Source organism: Sciurus vulgaris (genome assembly GCF_902686455.1).
Source record: "Sciurus vulgaris genome assembly, chromosome: 9".
Lineage (NCBI taxonomy): Eukaryota > Metazoa > Chordata > Mammalia > Rodentia > Sciuridae > Sciurus > Sciurus vulgaris.
Genome location: NC_136469.1, coordinates 142,062,341 through 142,085,682, shown reverse-complemented (window position 1 = coordinate 142,085,682; position 23,342 = coordinate 142,062,341). Strand labels below are relative to the sequence as shown.

General features: G+C 54.0%; 2 protein-coding genes and 1 pseudogene across 3 annotated transcripts; 2 read left to right on the top strand and 1 right to left on the bottom strand.

Annotated features, from left to right (window-relative positions):
• The first annotated feature begins 1,171 nt into the window (after positions 1-1,171).
• LOC306670070 (MORF4 family-associated protein 1-like) lies at positions 1,172-3,208 on the top strand. The gene is made up of 2 exons (XM_079154521.1): positions 1,172-1,660; positions 2,275-3,208. The coding sequence occupies exon 1, from the start codon at positions 1,271-1,273 to the stop codon at positions 1,652-1,654; it is 384 nt and encodes a 127-aa protein (XP_079010647.1). The 5' UTR covers positions 1,172-1,270; the 3' UTR covers positions 1,655-1,660; positions 2,275-3,208.
• A 4,904-nt stretch (positions 3,209-8,112) lies between these two features.
• S100P (S100 calcium binding protein P) lies at positions 8,113-10,874 on the bottom strand. The gene is made up of 2 exons (XM_079153071.1): positions 10,680-10,874; positions 8,113-8,396 (listed from the first exon to the last, which is right to left on the bottom strand). The coding sequence occupies exons 1-2, from the start codon at positions 10,815-10,817 to the stop codon at positions 8,247-8,249; spliced, it is 288 nt and encodes a 95-aa protein (XP_079009197.1). The 5' UTR covers positions 10,818-10,874; the 3' UTR covers positions 8,113-8,246.
• Positions 10,875-16,164: 5,290 nt separating this feature from the next.
• On the top strand, positions 16,165-21,998 carry LOC306670018 (DDB1- and CUL4-associated factor 8-like; annotated as a pseudogene). Its single transcript, XR_013766768.1, has 2 exons — positions 16,165-17,031; positions 18,809-21,998. The product of XR_013766768.1 is annotated as a DDB1- and CUL4-associated factor 8-like (transcript).
• Positions 21,999-23,342: the final 1,344 nt, after the last annotated feature.

Here is a 23,342-nt window from a genome sequence, read left to right as displayed (position 1 = left end):
CGCGTCCAGAGTGGTTTGTCTGGGCGCCTTTTCACTTTTCAAAAACTATGATGTTTGCAAAACTCTTTCATACACATCGCCTCATGGGTACCTCTTTCCACGGAGATACTTGGGGTGGGACCACAGGTCTTTTATCAGATGAGAAAACCAAGCTCTGGTCTGCAGCACTTGTGCAAGCAAATGCCTCCCCACCGAATCACTGCTAGTGTGCCGCTAAGGGCGCCTGCCCAGAAATAGACCGCATGCATTTCAGTCACCTACGGTGGTGCTCAAGAATCAATGTTAAAGCAACGACTACTGAATCCCCAGTTTTTCAGGCCTGGTGGGCGGTGGGGACATAAGGTGACTAAGACCAGAACCTACCCTCCAGGAGTTCTAAGAATAGGAGCTTCCGGTCTGGAAAAGGGGCTTCTGTTTCAGGGGAGAATTTCTTCAAAGCACTCCCAAAAGCCCTACTCCATGCCAGGCCGCAAACAAGGGCAGAGGACAGAACCAAACCACAAGTGGCCCTTTACCTTGGGGAACTGGTGACTGACCAGCACAGCCCACGGCAGAAAGAGAGGGGTACTCGCAGGAAGAAGACAGAGCGAGCGTGGGAGGCCGGGGGAGGGGTTGCTGGCCTCCTGGGGTCTAGGGTTAGGGTTGTCGCAGAGCAGGCGTGCACAGTAGTAAAAAGCAGGGACTGTGCACCCAAGCCGCCCTGGTTTCAAGCTCTGACCCGCAAGCACGGTTTTCAGCCAGTTGCCACCCATTTCATACGTTTGTGAGAGTTAAATGAATCCATAACAATCAACCTAAGCTTGTACTAGCCTGGATAATAAGCCTTAGTCAAGTAACAAGAGGGAGGTTCGCTTTTATTAAAAGAAAAGGGGAAGGGAGGAAGGAAAGAACAAAGACAGGAAGGAAGGTTGGGTAGTGAAAGCCCTGTGGGGGCCGCTGGGAGCCCCAACCCGCCTTCACCGAACGCGGGGCGGGGAACGAGCCGGGCGGGGAACGAGCGGGGCGGGGCGGGGTGCCGCGCGCGGGCGCGGCTCCTTTACGTGCGCGTACCTGCGACGAGGCTCCCAGGGGCGTGACCGTAAAGAGGGGCGGCTCTGTCGTGAAAGGGCCGCAAACGCGCCGGGGCGGAGGTGGTGCTGGTTGGCGGCCGCAAGTCCATTTTCTTCCCGCCCTGGGCGTGCGCGGCGCTTCCCGCTGCCGTGCGCTGAGGCCGAAGGCTTACGATTAGGAAAGGACTGGAAGCTGCTTGGCAGCGCGGCCCGAGCGCGAGATGCGGCCCCTGGACGTGGTGGAGCTGGCCGAGCCCGAGGAGGTGGAGGTGCTGGAGCCCGAGGAGGACTTCGAGCAGTTCCTGCTGCCGGTCATCAACGAGATGCGCGAGGACATCGCGGCGCTGACCCGCGAGCGCGGCCGGGCGCAGGCGCGCAACCGCGGCAAGCTGTGGGAGATGGACAATATGCTCATCCAGATCAAGACGCAGGTGGAGGCCTCGGAGGAGAGCGCGCTGAACCACCTGCAGGGCGCGGACGGCGGCGCGGCGCCCAGGGCGGCCCCGCGCTGCGAGAAGGCGGAGGAGAAGGCCAAGGAGCTGGCCAAGATGGCAGAGATGCTGGTGGCGCTGGTGCGGCGGATAGAGAAGGGCGAGTCGGCGTGACGCGCGGTGAGCGGCGCGGCGCCCGCGGGTCGGCCGTGGGGTCCGAGGCCAGCCGCCCGCCGTTTTTGTTGGGTGTTGGCACATGCTTTTTTTTGGTGCCTCATCCCCACTGGTAGTTGGAGAAAAATAAAAGAAACCCAGGGTTTTTGTGAAACAAAAAGGCCAGTTCCTATCATTTTTCTGGGGATTCAACCCAGGCTCGCGCACACACTAAGCAAGTGCCCTGCCGCCGCGCTGCCCCCAGCCCTTTATGAAGTTTTGTTTTGTGCAGGGTCTAGGTAAGGTGCCAGGCTGGCCTTGAACTTGCGGTCCTCCTGCTTCATTCTCCTGGGTCGGTGCATTACAGGCCCGGTGGTCATAAGTCAGTTCTAATAGTCACCATAGGTGGACCTTCCAGGGCGCTAAGGGAGTTGGCGGGAAACCAAAGAAAACCCAGCCTATAGAGCAAGGTAAGGATACTGGACATAGGAGAGTGTAAAGCCAGAGAGTGTTCCAGGTTTTTCTATAAGGCAAGTAAGTCGAGGACCCTGTGAGAGAGGTGACCTTCCTGGGGTGGTAACATTTCCTTTTGAACATTGGGATATGGGAAACTGACGGTGTCTCTCCCATTCGTGCTTTAGGTTCAAGGCTAACGGACTCTGCTCAACTGGCAAGGATGGACTGACACCCGAGGAAAAGGAACCAGCTCAACGTTTTCTGCTTTGTTTTTGTATTTTTTTCTACCCCCGTACAACAATCTTTTTTATGGTCCATGTTAGGTAACCTTGATATGGATCAAATATATTTGGTTCTGGAAAGAACTTTTGTTGGAGAAATATTCTCCTAGGAGGGATGGGGCTTAAATCAAAAGCTGTTCAGTGGTCACACTTAATTCTCGTTACTTTGCTATGTTTTGGAAGTGTTGGGCATGACCTCATATCTTGCTGTTGTCTGTGGGACCTGATTGTTTTCTGGAGCTTGTGAAGACGGGGTCAGGATCTTCCAGTGTGAGAGGTCCAGGGGAAGGCCCTGCACTACTTGGTTGTAACCAATGAAGGACGTGCAGGTCAGACTGCCCTGCAAGAAGCCCGGAAGAGCCAGAAGACAGTGGAGGTGGAAGATGACTGCGTGTAGTTGGGAACTTCAGTTCTGAGATGATGGAGGAGAGTCGTACTTTGTGGCACACAGTCTGGTGCTTAGTGTATAACCTGCCGGGCAAATCTATGTGGACAAGCTAGCTAACACCGTGTGGTGATAGTTTGAAGAGGGAGGAGCTACGGGGAACATGTCAGTGTTGGAGTACCCTGGCATTTCACAGGGACTTCAGAGAAGAGCATCGGGACAATCTACAAGGACTGGGGGGAGGAAGAGGCATCACCAGGGCCGGGAAGGTCTCTTCCAGTCATCAGGGTAAGTAAGACCCAACAGGTGTTTGAGGTCAGAAATCATAGGTGCACTCAGTGATCATTTGCCTCGCAAAACAAAGACTGGAGGACCCCCCCCCTTTAAATATATATGTATATTTTTTTGGTTCAAATGACCAAAGCCCCTGTTAATAAAAGAATCATAAGTTGGTTTTTGTTTTTTTGGTTTTTTATTTTATTTTTTACACAGATGGTCTTCCTTGGGTGGCATCAGCCTCCCGTGGAGGGAACTGCTTGTGGGTTTTGAGACTCGGGAACCCTGTCCTGTGAGGGAGGATCGTTCCTGGAGGGCGCTTTGGCGCGTGGTGGAACACAGTTCTTAGCTTCAGGCCTTCTGGCCGGAGCCCCTGCCTTCCGACAGCTGCAGGGTTCCACCCGGAACGTGATGGGCAGTGTGTCCTGTCCAGGGCACTGAGAGTACAAGGGTAAGGGTCGGTCAGAGGAGTGGGGCAGAAAGCGAAATGCGGTGAGCGCGTGTAGTGCGCCTGGCCACACCCGGGAGCCCGGGGCAGCGGCCCTCAGAGGACCTGGGGGAGTGTGCCAGCAACTGACTGTGCCGAGTCCCCAAGTCCCCCCGGGAGAAAGGAAGGCAGCTACTGAACGGGGTCCTTCGGAACCCGGAGCCTGGTGGTGGGGAGCGGGTGATGACCTTTGAGCCTGTGCTCCGAGGGTTCTCCCAGCAGTGTGGGTGGGCACATTCAGAGCTGGTGAACAGCACGCTGCGGTTTCCAGAGTGGCCAAGCGTAATCTAATAAGCATAAAATAATAACAAGCTTCGATGCGTGATTTGAGTTAATATGTGAAGTAGCCATTTTTAAAATCAACTATCCAGGCTGGGGTGGGGTCAAGCACTTGCCTAGCAAGTTCAAGGCCCTGAGACCCACCCCCAGTACTGCAAAAATAACAACCCACTTAGGAACAGCAGCAGTGTAATGAGCTACAAAGGAACGTGTAGGAATGTGTCAAGTAAGATCAAGTGCCCAAGCAAGGAGCACAATGACTTGGTGACACTTTCTGGCTCTGGGCCCCTTGCCCCTCGGGTCTTCAGTGACAGGACTGCGGGGAACCATGGGACTGATGAGCAAAGCCGTGGTGACCACATGAGCTTGTGGGCTGGTGCAGATGTACGGGGGCAACTTGGGGCCCAGCAGGTCAGCGCAGGAAGGACCAGCTAGGCCTTTCTGGGGCCAGGACTTGGTGTGTGTGCGTCGGCCAAACCACTATAATGGTTCCCCAGTCTCGGTGGCTTACAACAGCCAAGGCGACCTCACCTTGAGGAACATCACAGCGGCCCGGGTCCTCTCGCTGCAGGTCCTCCATCCCACCTGGCTGAGGGAGCTCCTCTCCGTGTCGTCAACATTGGTTCACTATTAGTTCACTAATTTGAAAACGTGCTTGGTGGAGGATGTAACTCAGTGGTGGATCGTGTGCTTGGCCTGTGTAGGGCCCAGGTTTGTCTCCAGCAGCAGAACAAAAAAACATGCTTTGGGGGTAGAAAGCTTGAACATATAAACGTGAACTCACATACATGTATGTAGTATGTCTATGCCATATACATGAGTGCATTCCCCCTGATTAATCCACCACAGGGGATGTCTTTAGGCTGGTTTCATTTCTTAGTACTCCAGGGTACTAAAATAGTCTTTCACATCATTTTGACCCTTGGCTCAGAGTATTGCAGTGACAGGCCAACTGTCTTCTGACATCCTGATGGTAAAATAAAGTCGAGACATATAGTTTGTATTTCCTACTTACAAATTTTCCTGTAGCTGATTGTGTGTCAGTGGACTTTAAGCAACAGCAGAGTCAGCTAGGAACTTGGATTGTTCCAGTTGCTCTGGAGTCATGAGCCTGTCTTGCTGCCAGTCATGCCCCAATTCCCCTCCCTCTGAAATCTGAGATTCTGTGCCGTCTGCCAAAAGGCACTGCAACCGTGGCTGGGGTTGTAGCTCAGTGGTGGAGAGCTTGCTAGCACGTGTGAGGCACTGGGTTTGATCCTCAACACGTGAAAATAAGTAAATAAAGGTATTGTGTTCATCTGCAGCTAATAAAATATGTTAAAAAAGGCTCTACAACCTGTTAGGGTATCTGGTGCAGATATCCACGAGAGAGCTCTGAGTTCAAGCAAAGGTTTATTAACAGAGAAGTCTGCCAGGCTGCCCCTCTGCAAGGAGCAGCAGCCTGCAGGAAAAGCTGCTAAACTCTATAGTCATGTACCATGGAGTAGTTAAAAAAGAACTGGTCTGACCTGTGACTGTTACTTGACGTCTTTGCTGTGGTTTCGGTTACTGGGACTTTTGGGGTTGGCCTACTGGGAAGGTCATTCCTGGGTGGGCAGGTGGTATTTTTCAAAATGGAGTTACTTTGGCTTAAAGACCTAACAACCTTCTCATGCACTGTCTGAGTCTTGGATGTTTTGTTTTGTGCCTTCATTGCAAGGTTTTGTTTCTTCTGACCACACTGTGAATACCTGATGCCCAGGTGGCCCAGAGGCCTTCCCAATCTGCCTCTGCAGAGTACACTGCTATCCCCCATCACTCTCCCTGTATTTTTTCACTACTTTAAGTGTGGTTATTTTCTTTTATTAAACATTTTTTTTTTTTTAAGTTGTAGGTAGACACAGTACCTTTATTTTATTTATTTATTTTTATGTGGTGCTAAGGATCGAAGCTAGTGCCTCACATGTGCTAGGCAAGCACTTTGCCACTGAGCCACAGCCCCCACCTGAAGTGTGGTTATTTGTGTGCTACATCGTCGGCCCCGTGGGGCAGGGACTTTGTCCACTGCTGAATTCCTAGCTCTTGGACCAGAGCCTGGCTGACTCCTGGTTGGTGCCCAATGCTGAATGAATCCATGCCAGGTAGGTATGTGAAGGAAGCTGAGTGGTGTCTGCTGCCGCTGCAGACAGTTCAGCTGAGGAGCTCCCGTGTTACTCTTGACACTGCCCTTCTCAGCTCTCCCTTCCCCAGCCCCGAGATCACCAAAGCACGGTGATTCCACCTGGAGCACGCTAGGATTCTCTGCCGCCCTCCAGCTATTCCAAACACTGTGTTAGTGACCATCTCCAAACTGGCCTTCAGCTCTCCATTTACTTCAGTTGTGTCCTTGACAGATGAGCTCGAGAACTGTGCTGCCCTTCCCTGCTTGAAACACTTAATTTGTTTTGCAGTATTGGAGACTGAATCCAGGGGTGCCCTATCGCTGAGCTACATCCCCAGCCCTTTTTATTTTTTATTTTGAGACAGGGTCTCTTGCTGAGTTGCCCAGGTGATCCTCCTTCCTCAGTGTCCTGAATTGCTGGGTTATGGGCATGTGCCACTATGTTTGGCCTTGAAACACTTAAAAAAATCGTTTTTGTCTCAGACTTTTTTTTACCAATACTTAGCTGAAAGCGGAGGCGGGAGTTCGCTGTGTTCCATGTACATGGGGTAGGCGCAGAACTCGGGTGTAGGCACCTACATAGACTGCGCACCTGCGAAGATTCCCTCGGTCTGTCCATTGAGAGGGCCAGGGGCAGGGACACCCCGGCAGTGACACACTCACCTCCCTCCCCTCAGATCCTGGCTTCTAGAGACCCCTACAAGGAACCAGGGGTGCTTGGCTGAACGAAGAGCCAACTTCAGAGACAGGGCAAGGAAAGCACAAGCTATTTCCAGACACCTTGGTGCAACAGCAAGCAAGGGCATTCACAGCATGTGGGGGACATGTCAGAAGGACAGAAGCCAGACTAAATAGGCTCCACCAGTCACGCCAGGGGCGATTTGAGCGTCACGATGATGACCATGACAGATTACGACCTGCTGAGCAACGAGGGAAACATGCATTTACTAAATGTGCTAAGAGGAGAGACATTCACATAGTTTCAGAGCCTGCAAAACACCACGGCGGTGAACAGAGCGACGAGAAGCGCTGACCCCACAGGCAGCAGGAAGGCACCTTCACCCTCCGGGAGACCCTCAGATCTGGGCTGAGTCCCAGGAGCAGACGACCTCACCCCTGTGACCTGCCCTGAGCCACTTTGGTCCCCTCCTGAAGACGGTGGCACAAAGCTGTGAGCATGGGCGGTTGCTCACTGGTGACTCTCATCCCCGCTTGCATTCATCTCTGTCACTGGATTCATGCTTTTCATGGCAAAGATAATATCTTACACTCCTATAATCCCAGAGACCCAGGCGGTGGAGGCAGGAGGATCCTAAGTTCAAGACTGGCCTGGGCAACTTAGCGAGACACTCGAAATAAAAAAATAAAACAAAGGGCTGAAAGTGTAGCTCAGTGGTAGAGCACCCCTGGGTTCAATTCCCAGCACCACAAAAACAATAAAAAACAAAAAAATTCTGCTACTTGAAAACACGGCGTTTGGAGTGATGGGGAGCCCAGGCTCACTGGGCCCCAGGAAAAGCTGGCGGACGGTGCCCCTTAGCAGGTGGCTGGCTGGCTGGAGACAGGCACACACAGGTGGCCCTCACTGTGCTGAGACACAGGAGGTGGGCCCTGAGCTTCAGCGGGTTCCGGGTGAACACCAGGAAATGGCCAGGGAATGGACTGTCACAACTGACCTGTTTTTTTCATCTCCATCTGTCTACCAGGCTGGCAATGAGAGAAAATGGTGCATTTACTTAGTGAATATTCCAGAAAATCCTGGTCCAGTTTGAGAACTGGCTGCCAACGGGGCTGCCAAAGGGAAAAAGCCAGGCAGATCCAGGATTGCACAAGGGCAATTCACTGGGGATTTATGGACAACAGTGTGTCCTGGGTGGCTGCAGGATGGGAGACCCCACAGCAGGAGGTGGAGAGAGGGTTTAAGTGTAAGAGGGACAGAGATGGCCGTGGCCTAGTTGCCTGCCCTTTTGCAGAATCCATGAACGTGTCCAGTGTCAGCAGCCGACATGCCATGCTTGACTGACCATCTTAACGGGCTTTGTTTATGCCTCAGGGTTGGGGTGTGTGCCAGGTTACGACCAGGTGGCTGTCAGTATGTCAAGCTGCTGCCAACGGGAATTGGTGTTTGCAGGGGAGGACTCTGGGGTCTGAAGGAGATTGCCACTCACTCTGAGATCAGGATTGTCCACCAGCATTTATTAATTAGGGGACTTTCAGCTCAGCCCAAGAAGTAATTTCCAACAGGGGCTGGGAGCCAGGGATTCTCCCAGGCCCTCCCTGCACCTTTCTGGGAATCTCACTCCGGAGCGTCATTTGGGGGCTGTCTGTGCAAAGTACTTGTGGCAGGCGCACGTGAGTGCAGCCACAAACACGATGAACTCGCTGAAGTCCACCTCGGCATCTCCGTTGGCATCAAGGTCCTTGAGCAGTCTGTCAACTGCATCCTTGTCCCTTCCGCTCTAGAGGAGAGAGGCCCAGAGTCAGTGGTGCAGGTGCTGAGCAGGGCCTTGGCCTCAGCCAGGACCGTGGGAAGGGAGCACACCTGCATCCGTACCACACATTCAGTGCCAGGTCCAACTGTGTGGAACAGACACTGGGTCCCCGGAAAGGACACGCAGGCTCTGAGAGGCTGTGAGCTTCCCTGGGCTATGTGACATGACACACTAAGCTGGCATGTGTTAGGCCATGTGGGAATTGCATTATACCATCTGGGAGATGCTTTAATTTCTTGAAGGGGACACAGTGGATTGACTGTGTGCTTTAGAATGATGATCATTCCTGGGAAACGGGTTCCCCTGGTGCTCGGCGTGCCTCATGCTGGCACCGAGCATGCCTTTACACAGACCTGCGGTTCTCACAACTCCAGGCAGAAACTCATGTCACTGATGTCACAGACAAAGACAGTGGGGCCTGCCGGGGCTCACACAGAGGTCTGAGGCCCAGGTATGGAGGGAGCACAGAGGCCCTGCTCTTCCTCCACTGGGACGCTGCAGCTCAGGACCCAGGGCCCCAGGTCTTGGAGAGGGTCAGCTGGCCAGTCTGCTCATCGAAGGGGCAGAGGCTATCCTCACCAAGGGACCAGCTCCACCAGGTGCAGGTCTGCACGGCAGCAGCAGGGGGCGCTGAAGCCCACCAGGAACTGGAACCCTGTGTCCCCAGAAAACATCACTTGTGTCCTCTGGCTGAGGCACAGCTGTGCCTAGAGGCATTCATGACAACACAGCAAAGGTCGGGAGATCTCGTCTGGGTTAGATGGCAAAAGTGCGTCCATGTGCCCACCTGGGTTAGCTTGCTGCCATTCCCAGCTGTAGCCGACAGTCATCTGGTGTTTACTTGAATTCTTGCATAAGAAGGTCTGACTAGGGCTGGGGAGATAGCTCAGTTGGTAGAGCGCTTGCCTTGCAAGCACCAGGCCCTGGGTTCAATCCTCAGCACCGCGCAAAAAAAAAATAAATAAATAAATAAAGCTCTGACTGAGCCAGGCCCTGGGGTGGGTAGTGAAGAAATGACCACAGGGCCAGCTGGGCCCTGCCCTCAGATGGACACTGTTCTCTAACTTTCTCACATCCAGGACCATTTGGAGGGAGGCGCAGAGCCAGGCTTGTTGAAAGGCCGGTGCCCCTGCTTTTCCACATTCCCCACTGAGTCGGACTTCACCCAGGGTGGAGAGTCCCCGGCCCAGCACTAGTTCTCAAAGTGCGTTCCCTGGACACCGGCCCCTCCCCACTCCATCTGGATCAAAAGCCCCACAGATTGAAATCTCAAACTTTGGTGACAGAACAGCCCACATGCCACATGTAAGTTCCCAGCGTGGGGTGGGGGGACTTTCAGTGGACCCAGAATTTACATAGTCACATGCAGTCCAAGAAGATAGGAAGCTGCACTTGAATTAGGATTTCACTCAAGCAGAGTTCGCGCTGGGTGACGACCACGGGAGAGCAGGCTGCTGGGGCGGGGTGGGGGCTGGTTCTACGTTCACCCCCTGCCTCAAACGCACAGTACAGTAGAGAAAAACAGGTGAACCTTATTTTTAAAAGGGTTCCACTCACATTTAGGAAGTAGAGACAGGGGTGGGTGCGAAGTGTCCCAAGTCATGCTTGGGGCTGAACATTTCAGCTTTCACTTTCAACCAGCTGTAGCCTCCAAGACCCCCCAGAGGGCAGGGAGGCGGGGTGGCGGGTGGAGGGGGAGGCAGGCCCCAGTTTAGACCCAGGAGAGGCTGCTCAGGTGCTGGTCCCCAGGCCCTGGGGGCTCCAATCCCATGGCTCCTGCCTGTTGCAAGGAGCCCAGGGGATCCAGGACAGGTCTTCTGTCCTCAGGCCTGTCAGTCCTACCAGGCAACAAGGGACCTGGGCATGGGAGGAAGGCCAGCAGTAAGAGGAGGGAGGAGCTGGGTGACTGGCCAGCAGCCTTGGAGAGGGACCAGCAAACAACCTCAGGGGCTGTCCTGCATCCCATGCTGTCCCCCAACCCCTGCTCAGGCTGGAGTGCCATCCTCCCTCCAGGGCCCTGCAGGGAAAGAATCCTGGTCACAAAACTGTAGGAACTCAGCTCCCCATTTTGAGAGTTTGCTGGGTGCCCACTCCCTGCCCAGACCCCCAGTGTCCCTGGCAGGGGCCTGGGATCATTCCCTGCCTGTGTCTATGCCTGTCACAACCTGCCCCACTCCCTTGGTTGCTCCTGTCCCTTCTGCCAGCCGTGCCCACCACCTTTCCCTGTGCCGCCCGAGGACCTGGCCACACCTGCAGGAAGCCGGGGAGCTCCTTCTCCATGAGCACCTTCAGCTCCCCCTTGGTCAGGCTCTGCCTGCCGCCCTCGCCGCCCGAGTACCGGGAGAAGACGTCGATGATGAGGCCCATGGCTGTCTCCAGCTCTGTCATGGTGCTGCGTGTGGACCCTCTTCCTCCTGCGCTGGCCTGCTGGAGAAATGTCCCCCTGGAGGCCTCGTGGTGCTTTATAGGGCTGGCCTGTTGACACAGAGGGTGGGACAGTCGGCAAATCCTGCCCCTCCAGTTTCGTCACCCAGTCCGGTGAAACATTGCTGAGACCCTTGCTGCAGCCCAGCAGGTCCTTCCCTTTCCCCCTCCTGGGGAAACAGGAGGGGTCTCTGGGGCATGTGCAGCTGGCGTCTGTTGAGCAGGGTGAGCACTGGGTGTGGGTGAGTGCGCCCCCTTTTCAGAGCAGCCTGTCACTCAGGGGCACGGCTCACCCCTCAGTCCTGCTCGCTCCCCAAGCCCTCTGTGGCCTGTCCCTTCCACGGGGGGTGCCTGCAGGCTTTTCCACAGGTGGCTGAGCGAGCAGCTGGCAGGGATTGCAGGGTTGGGGCCTGGGTTCAAGTCCTCCAATCAGCCCCACACTGAGACGGGGACATGGGGACATGACTCTCCTGCACCTGATGCTGGGAAGTTACTGAGGCTCAGCACACAGGGTGTGACGGAAATGAGAGCAGCTGGCCTTCCAACAGCTGACTGTGGACACAGGCTGTGTCCCCAAGGGAGGCTTAGTGTGTGGAGACTGTGTGGGGAGCAGGGAAAGGCCCCCTGCTCTAAGACCTGAGTTGGGCTGGTCTCTCTTGGGACATGATTTTAGGGACAGGTCACCATTCCTGTCAAGTCCCCAGGGGAGAGCTCAGGCTGTCACCTCCACGCGAGGAGTCATAGGAGGCAGCGGGTCCTGGAGGTTGCAAGACAGTAAACCCAGGATCTGTAAACTGGCCTGGAACTAACGCAGAGGCAGAGTCATGGGGGCACAGAGGTCTGCAGATCGGGAAAGCAGCTGAGATCAGCAGCCGGGCACAGCAGGACCTCCCTCTCAGGGGACACAGCAGGCCTCATAAGGCTAGCTGCTAGTCACAAGCTCTCTGAGGCCACTGGAATGTCCAGGCCAAGAGGCAAACTGGCCGGTCTAGTATTTCTCAAACCCTGCTAGACTCCGGAAGTTGATCCCTCTGGCAATTTAGTCCCAGACAGGATGCCTGTGGGGGAATCCCCCCGCGCCCCGCCTCCAAAAAACCCTATATGGCCCAGGAATTTTTGCTCTTTTGACCACTATGCAGCCATTTAAATTTTTATCAGGACCACCTGGGCTACCCTTGCTTGAGTGACTCGCCTGTGACCTCAAGGACAACCCCCTCCAGTGTGGGGCTGCTCCTTGGAGCCCCTCCCCAGGACAGGGTGGTTCTCCAAGCAAGGGTTATTCATGGACCTCTGGCAGACGGCCTGCTACAGAAACAATTACCCTGATGCTTTCTAAGTCGGCCAGGGACTGTACTCGTGTGCTGCTGCGGGGTGCTGAGGACCGCAGAGGGAGGCGGTGGGAGGCGGTGGGAGGCACAGCGGAGCCACTGCAGGCGCTCACAACCTGTGTTTTCTCTCTCTGTTAAAAAAAAAGTCTGCTTTTCAGAAAATTTAATAATGAGCACTTGTTCTTTTCCAAAGTTTTGAGTTCATGCCTATTGCAAAAGGCACCGTGGGCAGGCCTGTAGTTCCAGCAGCTGGGGGCTGAGGCAGGAGGATGGTGAGTTCAAGGCCAGCCTTAGCAACTTAGTGCAATCTTGTATCTAAATAAAATACAAAAAGGGCAGGGCGGGGGTGTAGCTCAGTGGTTAAACACCCTTGGGTTGAATCCCTGGTAGCAAAAAAATTAAAAAGTTACAGTGACCTGTTCAAGGGCTTCTCACTGTACAGACCCTTGCAGGGATTTTGAAAAGGTCGTCAGATCATGATAGAGTGAACATGACAGAAAGAGTCCTGGCGAGGGAGCACAGCTGCCCGACTGTGCCTGCTGACCCGCCACGGGACAGGCAGCTCGCCCCCTGACCAGTTCTTCTCTATTCAAAATGTAACCAGAATCACATTGATCTGGAACCTAGTTTTCCCCAAAGAGATTGTGATACTGCCTTCTCTCCGTCCCTGACCAGGTTGGGGTCCTTTTACTTCTCTCCCTCCAGGCCTGGGCACCTGCAGTCAGCAGCCAGGGTCTCCCTTACAGCAGCCTGCTGCTGTGGGGTCCTGGGAACATGAAGCAGTCCAAGGGCTGCAGCGTCCGGGCAGACTGGGTGGTTTTTCTGCTGCTGGCGGCGGCGCAGAGAGCTTGGGAAGAGGGCTTCTGCTGGCTGCGGGAGGGAGGCCTTGGGATCAAGGCCAAGTGGGAGAGGAAGCTCCCTGCCCCCAGGAGGAATGCCCCAGTTTAAGCTCTCCCCACCCTCTGCCAGCTGGAGTTCCACTCAGGGTGCCCTGGTGGGGACCCCAGCCAGTCTGCAGAGCCCGGGGCACCCGCTGCCCATGTGGATGCAGGGCCTCTCTTGTCCGGCATCAGAGACCAGACGAAGAACTAGAGTGGCAGGTTCCTACATATTAACCAGGTCAGCAGAGTCAAAGGGGACCCTGCCTAATGGACAAAGGCGTGACTGGGAATGGGGAAGCTGTGGAGCTGCAGCCCCTGCCTGGAGCCAGGGTGCCGCCACCCTACTGCTGAGGCCACCCAGCCCCAGGGACGGGCAGCAGGAAACGTCTGCAGCAACTCTGGCCCTAGGAGGTCTGAGGAAACCATAGGCATGAGGTGGGACGGGCAAGGTCTGGCCTTCCCAGCCTGTTCTGAGGGTGACATGCAGTGGGGAGGGCTTTGAAGAAGTGACCTTCTTCTGTCCTTTGTGTCTGAGTCAGATGGGGTAGACGTCCATGCTCAGTGGACATGGTCCAAGGCCCCTGGTGTATGATCCCTGGTCCAGCCTGGAGTATAGCAAGCAGAGACCCAGGCCTTGCCCTGGGCGGGGGGATGTACATGGAGCCATGGAGGTTCCCAGCAGGTGGGGCAGCAAGGGAGAGGTGACCGAGCAGGGGAAGTAGAGAGACATGGAGGAAGGTGGGGCCCAGCTGGCCCATGACCAGCACCTGGAGAGCGGAGTGGCACGTGGAGAGGGAGGGAGGCTGGAGGACAGGAAGGACAGCAAGGAACAGAGAGGCACAGAGACCTGGCACTTTGGGATGGCCTTGGTGTCCAGAAGGACAGAGGCCAGGAATAGCCCTGTAGACCAGCTCCTCTTGGACTTGGTCCTGTGGAGCCTCATAGCTTCAGTTGTATGTCAGAGCTCTGTGGTGACCTCATGGAGGAGCTGATGGGTCCAGAGAGTACAGATGGTGCTGACGGGCAAGAGCGAGGGTGTGCAGGGTCTTCAGCTGACACATGGTTGAATTTGTCCTTCTGAGGCCCACTCAGCAGCTGGTGCGAGACTTGAATGAGGCGATGAGGCTGGAGGCAGGGAGGCCAGTGAGAGGCTGTGGGGCAAGAAGCCCTTCAGCCATCACTGGTTCAGAGTTCCTGCATCCACAGCCCAAAGGACATCTGGGAGCTGGTGGAGACCTCATCAGGGAGTAGGAAAGTGAAGGAAGAAGGGGGAGCCTTCATGCTTTGTAGGGAAGCAGAGACTCAGGGTGAGGAAGTAAACCAGCCAGACTCCATCACCTTGCCCACACAGGTTCTGGTTCAAACCAGTTTTATCCTTGATAATGTTTCAGACAAATATTTGATGAGGGAGGAGGGTGAAGGTTGAGAAAATGAGTTTCTCGGGGCCACCCTGAAAGCGGGGGATCAAGTACTACGTAGCTGTGAGTCAGGGGCCATCTCCCAGCCCCCATGCACCAGTTCTGGCCGAATGATATTTCATTGAGGGTAGCAGGAGACTGGCCTCAATGGATAACAAGGGAGCCGCAGCCCTTCTGCCCTCTGCCTTCCTGGCAGCGGCTACGGAGAGGCAGCAGCCCTTTGCAACTCTGTGGGTGGCTGAGCCCACGGGAGGTTTCTGCTGCTTGTTCCTGAGAACATTCCAAACGTGATGTTTTCTTAGCGGCTGCGGTGACCAATCACCACAAACCAGGCGACCGAACACGACAGAAATTGTTCTCTCACAGCTCTGGAGGCCCGAAGTCTAAAATCAAGGTGTCAGGGGGCCAGTCTCTTCACGGGCTCTGGCAGGGGGATCCGCTCCTGGACCCACCCCGAAACTGTGAGGCGTTTGGGCCCTCCTTGCCTTGCAGCTGCCTCCTTCCTGGTCTCTGCCTTGGTCACGTGGCCATCTTCCCCAAGTCTTTTCAGAAAGACACCAGTCACACTGGATTAGGAGCCCATCCTTGAGGTCCAGCATAACCTTATCTGAACTCATTACATCTGCAATGACCCCATTTCCAAAGAAGGAGACATTACCAATGTTCAAAAAGAAGATTCCACCTTCCAAGAACGTAGATTTCTAACTTGAAAATCAGAGATCCAACCACACTGGAAGTCCACCTGCCAGCGCTGGGCAGCCAAACTCCTGCTGGACCTTCCTGGGGCATTTGGGTTCCTCCAGCTCCTGTCTGGCTCTGGGTTCAGTGAAGCAAATATCTGTGGGAATTCTCCTACTGGACGCTGGGGGTATTGGAGAGAATCAAGTGTGCCCATCTCTTAGGGGACCAATCAGCAAGCTCAGGTGCAGGTAAGAGGGTGGAGTTGGGAGCAGCAACACATAGCTTGGGGGTGCTAATGAGCGCAGCAGGAAGACTCCACCGCAGGGCTGGATGGGAGAAGCTGGCTTGGGCCTGGGGTCAACATGGGGTCACAGAGCCTGCTTCCTGGAATTGAGTTTGGGAGGTGCAGAGGTTCTGGAAGCCAAGGGGAGACCCGCCTCCCTGGACTCTGACCATCTCTCACCCACAAAGCGCCCCCAGCACCGGTTTCACAGGGGTGTTGTGCAGAGCACTAACAAGATGCAGGCAGAGCTGCCTGAGTTGCAGCGATGGTGGCCCAGACCACCTGCGAGCACCCGCCCTGCCTGCCAGCCTGACCACCGTGCTTCTTTTCTTTCCACAGACCCCCAAGAGATGGGACTAGCGAGAAAAGGAGCCTGAAGGTTTCGAAGACAGCTGAACATTTTACCTTTACTCTTTATTTTAAAATTTAAATTTTTAAAAAGTACTTGGAAGTGTAAAGAACAAAAACAAAAAAAAAAAAAATGGAGCCTGATCTTACCCAAATAACTTCTGTTGTCTTTAATAAATAAACTGGCGCCTGAGCAGGTTAAGAAAATTCAACCACTGGAAGTCACCGGGGGAAACCCCACCCCTTGTCCCGCTCACCGCGGCCCGGCCCGCCCACGCCCCGCCCACGCCCCGCCCCATCCTCAGCCCCGCCCGATTTCAGCCCTACACTATCAACTCCTCCCAGCCCCGCCCCATCATCGGCCACGCCCAGTCTCAGCCCCACCAGCCTCAACCTGCGGAGCGCCTCAACGTGCCCCTTGCGGGGCGGCAACCCAGTGTGTGCGCATGTCCCCTTGCAGGCTGTGGGGGCCAGCTTTCTGCCTCAGCACCCATGAGCCTCGGCTTCCTCTCCTGGCCCCATTGGCGAGGGCCGTCCTCCCCAATGGCGCCAGCCTCGCAGCCCTGCCCTGCAGGTGCCCGTTTCCCTCTGATAGACTTCGGTGACTGACAGTTGAGGCGCCGCCCCGGTGGGCGGCTGTGTGGCTAAGAGCGCTGATCTGAGTGCGGAGTTCAGCTTGCACCTAGGACTGTGGAGTGAAGAATAAGCCCGGACGGCCGACTACCCGGGCACCTCAAGGGTGTCACGGTGGCCATGGGAGCAAGACCGAAGATGGACTGCATTTTTCTGCAGCTTCTGTTTAGTGGGGGAGGTCTCAGGGCATCTCTGCAACCAGGAATTTTGTGCTGCCCAGTGAGGCTCAGGCCAGACACGGGACCAACGTGGAAGTGCCAGAGTGACTGGATCACAGTTAAATTCCCAGACTCAGAAAGGTCCAGGACATCTGTCCTCAAAGTGCGGCTTGAGGCAGACTACAGTTGTCCAGGAGGCGGCCACTTCACATGAGCCCAAACCCAGTGGAATGCCCTGCTCCAAGGTACCTAAGGGACACAACAGTTTGAACGTCATTTTAGAGACAGTTGCTTGTTTGAAGCCACAGGGCGGTGTGCAGCAGGGCTGGTGTCCCTTCTGGGGAGTCAGATCTTCCTCCACGAGCACCTTCCCTTGCTCTGGGCGCAGATGCGGATCCTGGCTGCTGAGAGAAGAGGAGGAGGATCCCGGGGAGCAGCTGGTGGTGTAGTGAGCTCTGCATCAAATGAACACTCTGCAGGTTTTTCAGGGGTTTTTCTCCCTCTCTCTCTCTCTCTCCCTCTCTCTCTCTCTCTCTCTCTCTTAGTACTGGGGATTGAACCCGGGAGTGCTTTATCACTAAGTCACATTCTGGATACTTTGTTTTTTATTTTGAGATAAGACCTCTCTAGATTGCTAAGGCTGTCCTTGAACTTTGCAATCCTCCTGCCTCAGCCTCCTGAGAGGCTGGGATTACAGGCATGCATCATGGAACCCAGCAGTCTGTCTCTTCACTGCAAACAGGCTTGCCTTAGCAGACATAATACATGGGGTTGCAGACCCTCGCTTGCTTCCTGCCCCTGCCCTTGTCCATGTGACAGTACTGTATAATCACCCAAGGTCTGGCCTCTGTGCACAGTCAGGAAAGGGACCTTGGAGGCTGGGGCTCCCCAAAGGGGTGCAGACCTCAGTCCTCAACGCTGGCAAGCCCAGCCCTGTTTCTTTTGTTCCGGGTGGCTCCTGGTTGTCCATTGGTTAAGCCATGACATAAGACACATTTGTATTTCTGATGCGATAAATAAAGAGTATAGATTTGGGGGTGGGAAGTGGGTGTCTGAAGTTGGTGGCAAATGCAGCATAATGGTCACAGCAGGCTGGGGGTGCGATGACAGAGGCAGGTCAGGTGTCCACTTCCCTCTGTACATCCCCAGTTCCTCTCCCCACCACAAACCTGAGTGCTGTGGACCTGCTCAGACTGTTTCCCCATCGCTCTGCTTCTCTAAGGTTTTCAAACCACCCTTAACTTCCAAGGCCCTGGCACCTTGTCCAGCAGTGAGGCCTCACTTGGGAGCTTATCAGAAACCAGCTGCTTAGGCACTGGCCCAGAACCTGCAGTTAAGCAAGACCAGGGGTTCAGGTGCACTTGAAGTTTGGATAGCACCGTGTGAAGGGCTGTGCACAGAGCGACTTCTTTGGCCGTTGGTATTTCATTTCACAAGTTAAGAAGTATTTTTCCACCAAACATCAAAGAAGCTGCCCATTGAGAATGCGTCAGGACCTCCCTCAGCGTGAGCCGCTGCCCACACCTCCAGACACACAGACTGCAGGCGCAACCTCCACCCTGCTCCCCGCCCCTGCCCAGCCACATTCCCGGACGAGGCTGGGCTCTGGCCATGTGGGCCCTGACCCGCTCCTTAGCTCTTTCCTCTGCCTGTGCTCACGCTTCTGCCAAGCAGGTCCCCTGGTCTGAAAAGCTTCCTCCCACTATCTGGTCCTGGATGCTGCTGCCAAACCTGAGGCATCCCTGTCTTTGCCTGCCTGCAATGGTGGCCCAGTTTGTTTGACACATGCTACAGCCATCCTAGATTCAGGCTCAGGCCACAAGCCTCAGAACCTCATTGAGCAGTCCTGTGCCCAGGCCCAGGTGACACTTTCCCAGCCCCGTCTGCACGCACCAAAGATGCCCACATCCTAATCCCTGGCTGGGCTCTGTGATTGCGTCGAGTTGCATATATTTTATAATTATGAATACATCATATATTGCATGGCAAAAGGGAATATGTCGAAGCAGTTAAAATTAAGGATCTTTCTGGGCATGGCCCTTGCCCAGCATGCACAAGGCCCTGGGTTCAATCCCTAGTACCAGGAAAAATAAAAATGAAATTAAGGGTCTTGGGTGGGGATGCTTGCCGAGCATGTGGGAGACCCTGGGTTCCATCCCCCCAACCACAGAAAAATTCATTTATTGCTTTTTTAAAATTTTACAGAAATAACCTGCATCATACAGGTGGACCAATCTAATCACAGAGCCCTTAAGAGCAGAGAGCTCTTGGAATCGAGTCAGAGAGAGAAAAAGGAAGACAGAAGAAAGCAGGCTCTTCCAAGTATGAGATGGCTGGACCCGCGCCCACTGACGCAGGTCCAGAGGATGTGGACCCTAGCTTCACAGCTTGTTGGTTGACTGGTTGGTTCTGGACAAATCCAAAACATAAGAAGGATATGATAAACCACTGCTGGTTCTGAGATTCAGGTAACCCCATGCAAAGACCAGAGTGGCCTCTAGGAGTGGACAGTGGTCCCTTGCTGATGGTCAGCTACCTGCATCCTACAGCCACCTGCATCCTACAGTCACAGGATCTGCGTTCTGCTGACAACCTGAGCGAGTGGGGAAGCAGTTGCCTCCCACAGCCTCCCCTGAGAGCCCAGAAGCCCAAGCCCCTGATTTGGGCCACATGAGACCCAGAGTGGAGACGCCTGCTGATCCCACTGGTGCTTCTGACTGTCAAATCTGCGATAATACCGTTGTGTTGTTTTGTGCTGCAGGGTTGTGGTAAGTGATTATGTTTGCAGTAGAAATGAGTGAAGGAAGGGTCTGGTTGAGGTGGGCTTGAAGTGTATGTGCAGAACATTTAAAGGTGTTTAGGAGAGAGGCGGTGTCCTTATCTTTCTAAGTGTGGGAGAAAGTGCGTCCAGTCCTGGAAGACTTCCCTGGAGAATCTCCCCTGGGCTCTTTTTATACAGCGTAAACTCTTTCTCCAGAGTGTGTGTTGCAAATATCTTCTCCCAGTTGAGGCTGACTACCTTTTTAAAAGTAGACTTTTTCTTAGATGTTTTAGGTTTATAGAAAGACTGAGAAGATAGTATTCTATTTTTTTTCATGATCAATATTTTACTTGAAATTCTGTGGCAAAATATGCACAACCTAAAGCTACCGTTTGGACCTGAGTGCGTAGTTCAAGGCTTTGAGCAATGAACACCGCTGTGCCACATCACCACCATCCAGTTCCAGAATGTTCCGTCTTCCCAAACAGAAGCCTGTCCCCATTAAACACGAGTTCCCTGTCCCCCCCCCCCCGCCCCCCAGCCCTGGCAGCTGCCATTCCACTTTCTGGCTCTAGTTTTTTAAAAATTCAAGGTGAAATTCATGTAATATACCACGAACCACTTTAAAGTGTAAGTTTCTGTGCTTTTTAAATTTTTAAAAAAATTTTAGTTGTAGATGGACACAACACCTTTATTTTACTTATTTATGTGGTGCTGAGAATCAAACCCAGTGCCCTGCATGTGCAGGCCAAGCGGTCTGCCACAAGCCCTGGCCCCAGCCCAGATCCCGCGCAGTTTAGTGTAATGACAATGTTCTGCAGCCGCCAGCTCCCTCTCGCCGCGACACTTTTTCATCACCCCGTGAGAATATCTGTCACCCAACAATCTTCTCATCACACTTAGAACCTGGAAGCCCCCTGGCATCTCAGAGGAGGGGTCGGGCAGGGAGGCGGGAGAGAGCGGAGTGTGAAACCGACTGAAGATGGCCGTGACAGCCGCGAGGTTGTGTCCCCATCCGCGTCAGCACTGAGTGAAGGAGCAGACCCAGAAAGTCCACGCGACACCTTGGATTTCCACCCGGAGGAGGACTTTGGCCGCTTTGTCAGCAGTGAGGAGAGCCTGCTCCCTCACCACTCAGAGGAAGACGGGGAGGCAGAGGCGGGAGTGGAGAAGAACAGCTTCAGGTACGCGCACAGCACAGCAAGGACAACGTGAGGGTGAGGACGGGCCCTGGAGAGACGTCGCCCGCCGGGAGCGGCCGCTGGTCCAGGTGCTGCTTTTGTACATGAGGCCCGTGGGCCGGGAATCTCTGCGCAGCGTTCGGCTTACAGTACGGTCTTGAAGGCCATTTAGGTTGTGTGAACACTGCGCATTGTAATCAGTGTGGCACCTGGTTGGCTAGGGGTAGCGATGACCTGACGGTGATAGTGAGGGACGCTGCCAGTACTGGACTTTGAGAGTGGCTACAATAACGCCTTCCAGGCTAAGTTCCTTCCTGGTTGTGCTGGTTCCATCCTGGTGGGTGTTCCCATGATGGCCAGGTGTGGGTAGCAGAACTATCTGCTCCAACACGTGGGAAGAACATTAAATGAGTGGCCAGACACGGGAGCTTCACATGTTGGCTCTGGAGCCAGACTCCCCTTTTAAGTTCCTAACTTCAGGTGAAGATGCCGTTGCTTTTACCCTTGATCTCAGACAAGGGCAGCCAGCTTCAAAAGAGGAGAGGGATCCCAGTGAGTCCCGTTTGCAGTGGGTGGACGGGACCAGTTTGTAAGGGTTAGTGAGATGAGAACAGTGGAGCACCGAGAAATTCCGTCCTCATCACGGGTCAGCTGTGATTCCAAAATCAGTGTCGGCAGTCCTGTGTGCAGCCCTGATGGCACAGGGCTCTGCGTGAGCTGCAGTGAAGATATTCACCTCTGCAGCTCCTCCGACAGTGACGGAGCTCAGGTCAGGAGATGTAAGGGCCACAGAAATGATGCCACAGTGAGAGGTGTGGTTTCTATGGCCCCAGAAGCGAGTTTTTGGGGAGCGGCAGTGACTGGGGCACATCTTTCTCTGGGAGAAAGCATCTTGCCAGATCACTCAGTTCATGTGGGAGACAAGGGAGGTGCAGTCAACTATCTCGAAGCCTGACCTCACCTACCTGTGATGGCAACCAGTGGCCTGGACCACGATGCCACCATCTGGGCACCGGCAGCTACAGCTTCCACCCAGCTTACCGGGTTAAAGAATGTGCTTAAGCAGAACCAGCAAAAGGAGCTGCAGGTCACTAGCGCCACCCTGACCTGTTTGACAGTCCCATGCTTTGGTTCTTCCTGAGTCACCTACACAGGTGGATCATCACCAGCACTGGGGAGTCCTGGCCTTGGGGGTATGAATGCAGACTTCCTTGAGTCTCCCAGCACCTCCCATACATCTAGGAAGAATGGTGTGACTGAGGGCAGGGCCGGCCACCCTGAGAGGTTCACCCGTCCAGCTAGCGCACCTCAGTAGCTGAAGTATAGGCTGGCCTTCGTCTTCTGTTCTCCATGAGACATTCTAGAAAACATTTTTATTACTTCCTTCTCTCCGCGTTGCTTGCGCACATCTTCCTCTCCTTTTTTTACTCTTCTCTTTACCCGGGGTCCTTGTGTGAGTAAATTAGTTATGTCTGTCTCCTAATTCTGGTATCTATTCTCTTGTTTCTGACACTCTAGAAACTGCCAGTTTTAAATCTCCCCTGCTGCCTCTTCCTCTTCTCGCAAGCGGACTAGTCACATTGCTTAGGAACCCCATCTTAATTAACTCACTTAACTTTAATCACTTCTCACAGAGGTTGCATCTCTGTTGTGGTCTAGATGTGAGGTGTCCCCCAAAAGCTCACTGTTTGTGAGACAATGCAAGAAAGTCCAGTGGCAAAGTGATTGGGTCATGAGAGCCCGAACCTGACCAGCGCGTCGATCCCCTGACCAATGGGGACTAACCGGGTGGTGACTGGTAGGTGGGGTGTGGCTGGAGGAGGGCACTGGGGGTGTGCCTTTGGGTATGTATTTTGTCCCTGGCGAGCGGAGCTGTCTCTGGGTCTTGGATGACATGTCCTGAGCCGCTTTCCTGTGCCACTCCCTCTAACACCGTGTTCTACCTCCCCCTGGGCTACAGCCATGGAGTCGGCTGTCTCTAGGACCTCTGAAACGGCCAGCACCAAATAAACTTTTCCTTCTCTAAAATCGTGCTTGTCAGACCCTTTGGTCACAGCAACGCCAAGCTGACTAAAACAATTTCCAAATCCAGTTAGGGCTTCAACGGGAGTTTGGTGAAGACACAGTCCAGTTCATAATGTGACATGCAAGGTGTCACACCAGGCTGGGGGTAGCTCAGTGGGAGTGTCTGCCTCACAAGGGGGAGTCTCTGGGTTCCATCTTCACCACGGGGGGAAAAAGAGGAACTATACAAATGTGGCCTTTTGTGTCTGGGTTCCTAGTGTGTGTGCGCAGGGTGCTGGGGGTACCCAGCGCCGCACACGTGGCAGGCACGGGCTCCACCACTGAGCCCTGTCCTGAGCCCTTACTACAGTATGCTTGGGCTCATCAGCTTGTGGCGTGTGACTTACGTGGCTGAAAGGGGTTCCGTGGTATGGGTATTTCACAGTTTGTTTTTGCAATCACCCATCAGTGGCCTTGGGGTTGGTGCTATCCTTGCACTATGGTGAAAAGTGTTGCTATAAACATTTGCCTAGCATGTGTGAAGCACTGGGTTCGATTCTCAGTACCACATATAAATAAAATAAAATGAAAGTCCACTGACAACTAAAAAAAAATAAAAAATAAAGTATCATAAAAAACTAGTCTTCATTAAAAAAATTCATGTATAAGATTTTAGTTGGTGAAGACAAAATATCAACTCTTCTTTTATGCTTTGTTGTTTTGGCCTTAAGAAATCCTTTCCTACCCTGAGGTCATAACATTTTTCCTTTATAGTATGAAATACTTAGTCCTTAGATTTTCCTATTTGTGGCT

What these genes read in the sequence shown, in the direction of transcription:
- LOC306670070 (XM_079154521.1), top strand. Translation starts at nt 1,271, where the DNA reads ATGCGGCCCCTGGACGTGGTGGAGCTGGCCGAGCCCGAGGAGGTGGAG.
- S100P (XM_079153071.1), bottom strand. Translation starts at nt 10,817, where the DNA reads ATGACAGAGCTGGAGACAGCCATGGGCCTCATCATCGACGTCTTCTCC. An exon ending in AGCTCCCCGGCTTCCTGCAG is followed by an intron (nt 8,397 to 10,679) that starts GTGTGGCCAGGT and finishes TCTCTCCTCTAG; the next exon opens with AGCGGAAGGGACAAGGATGC.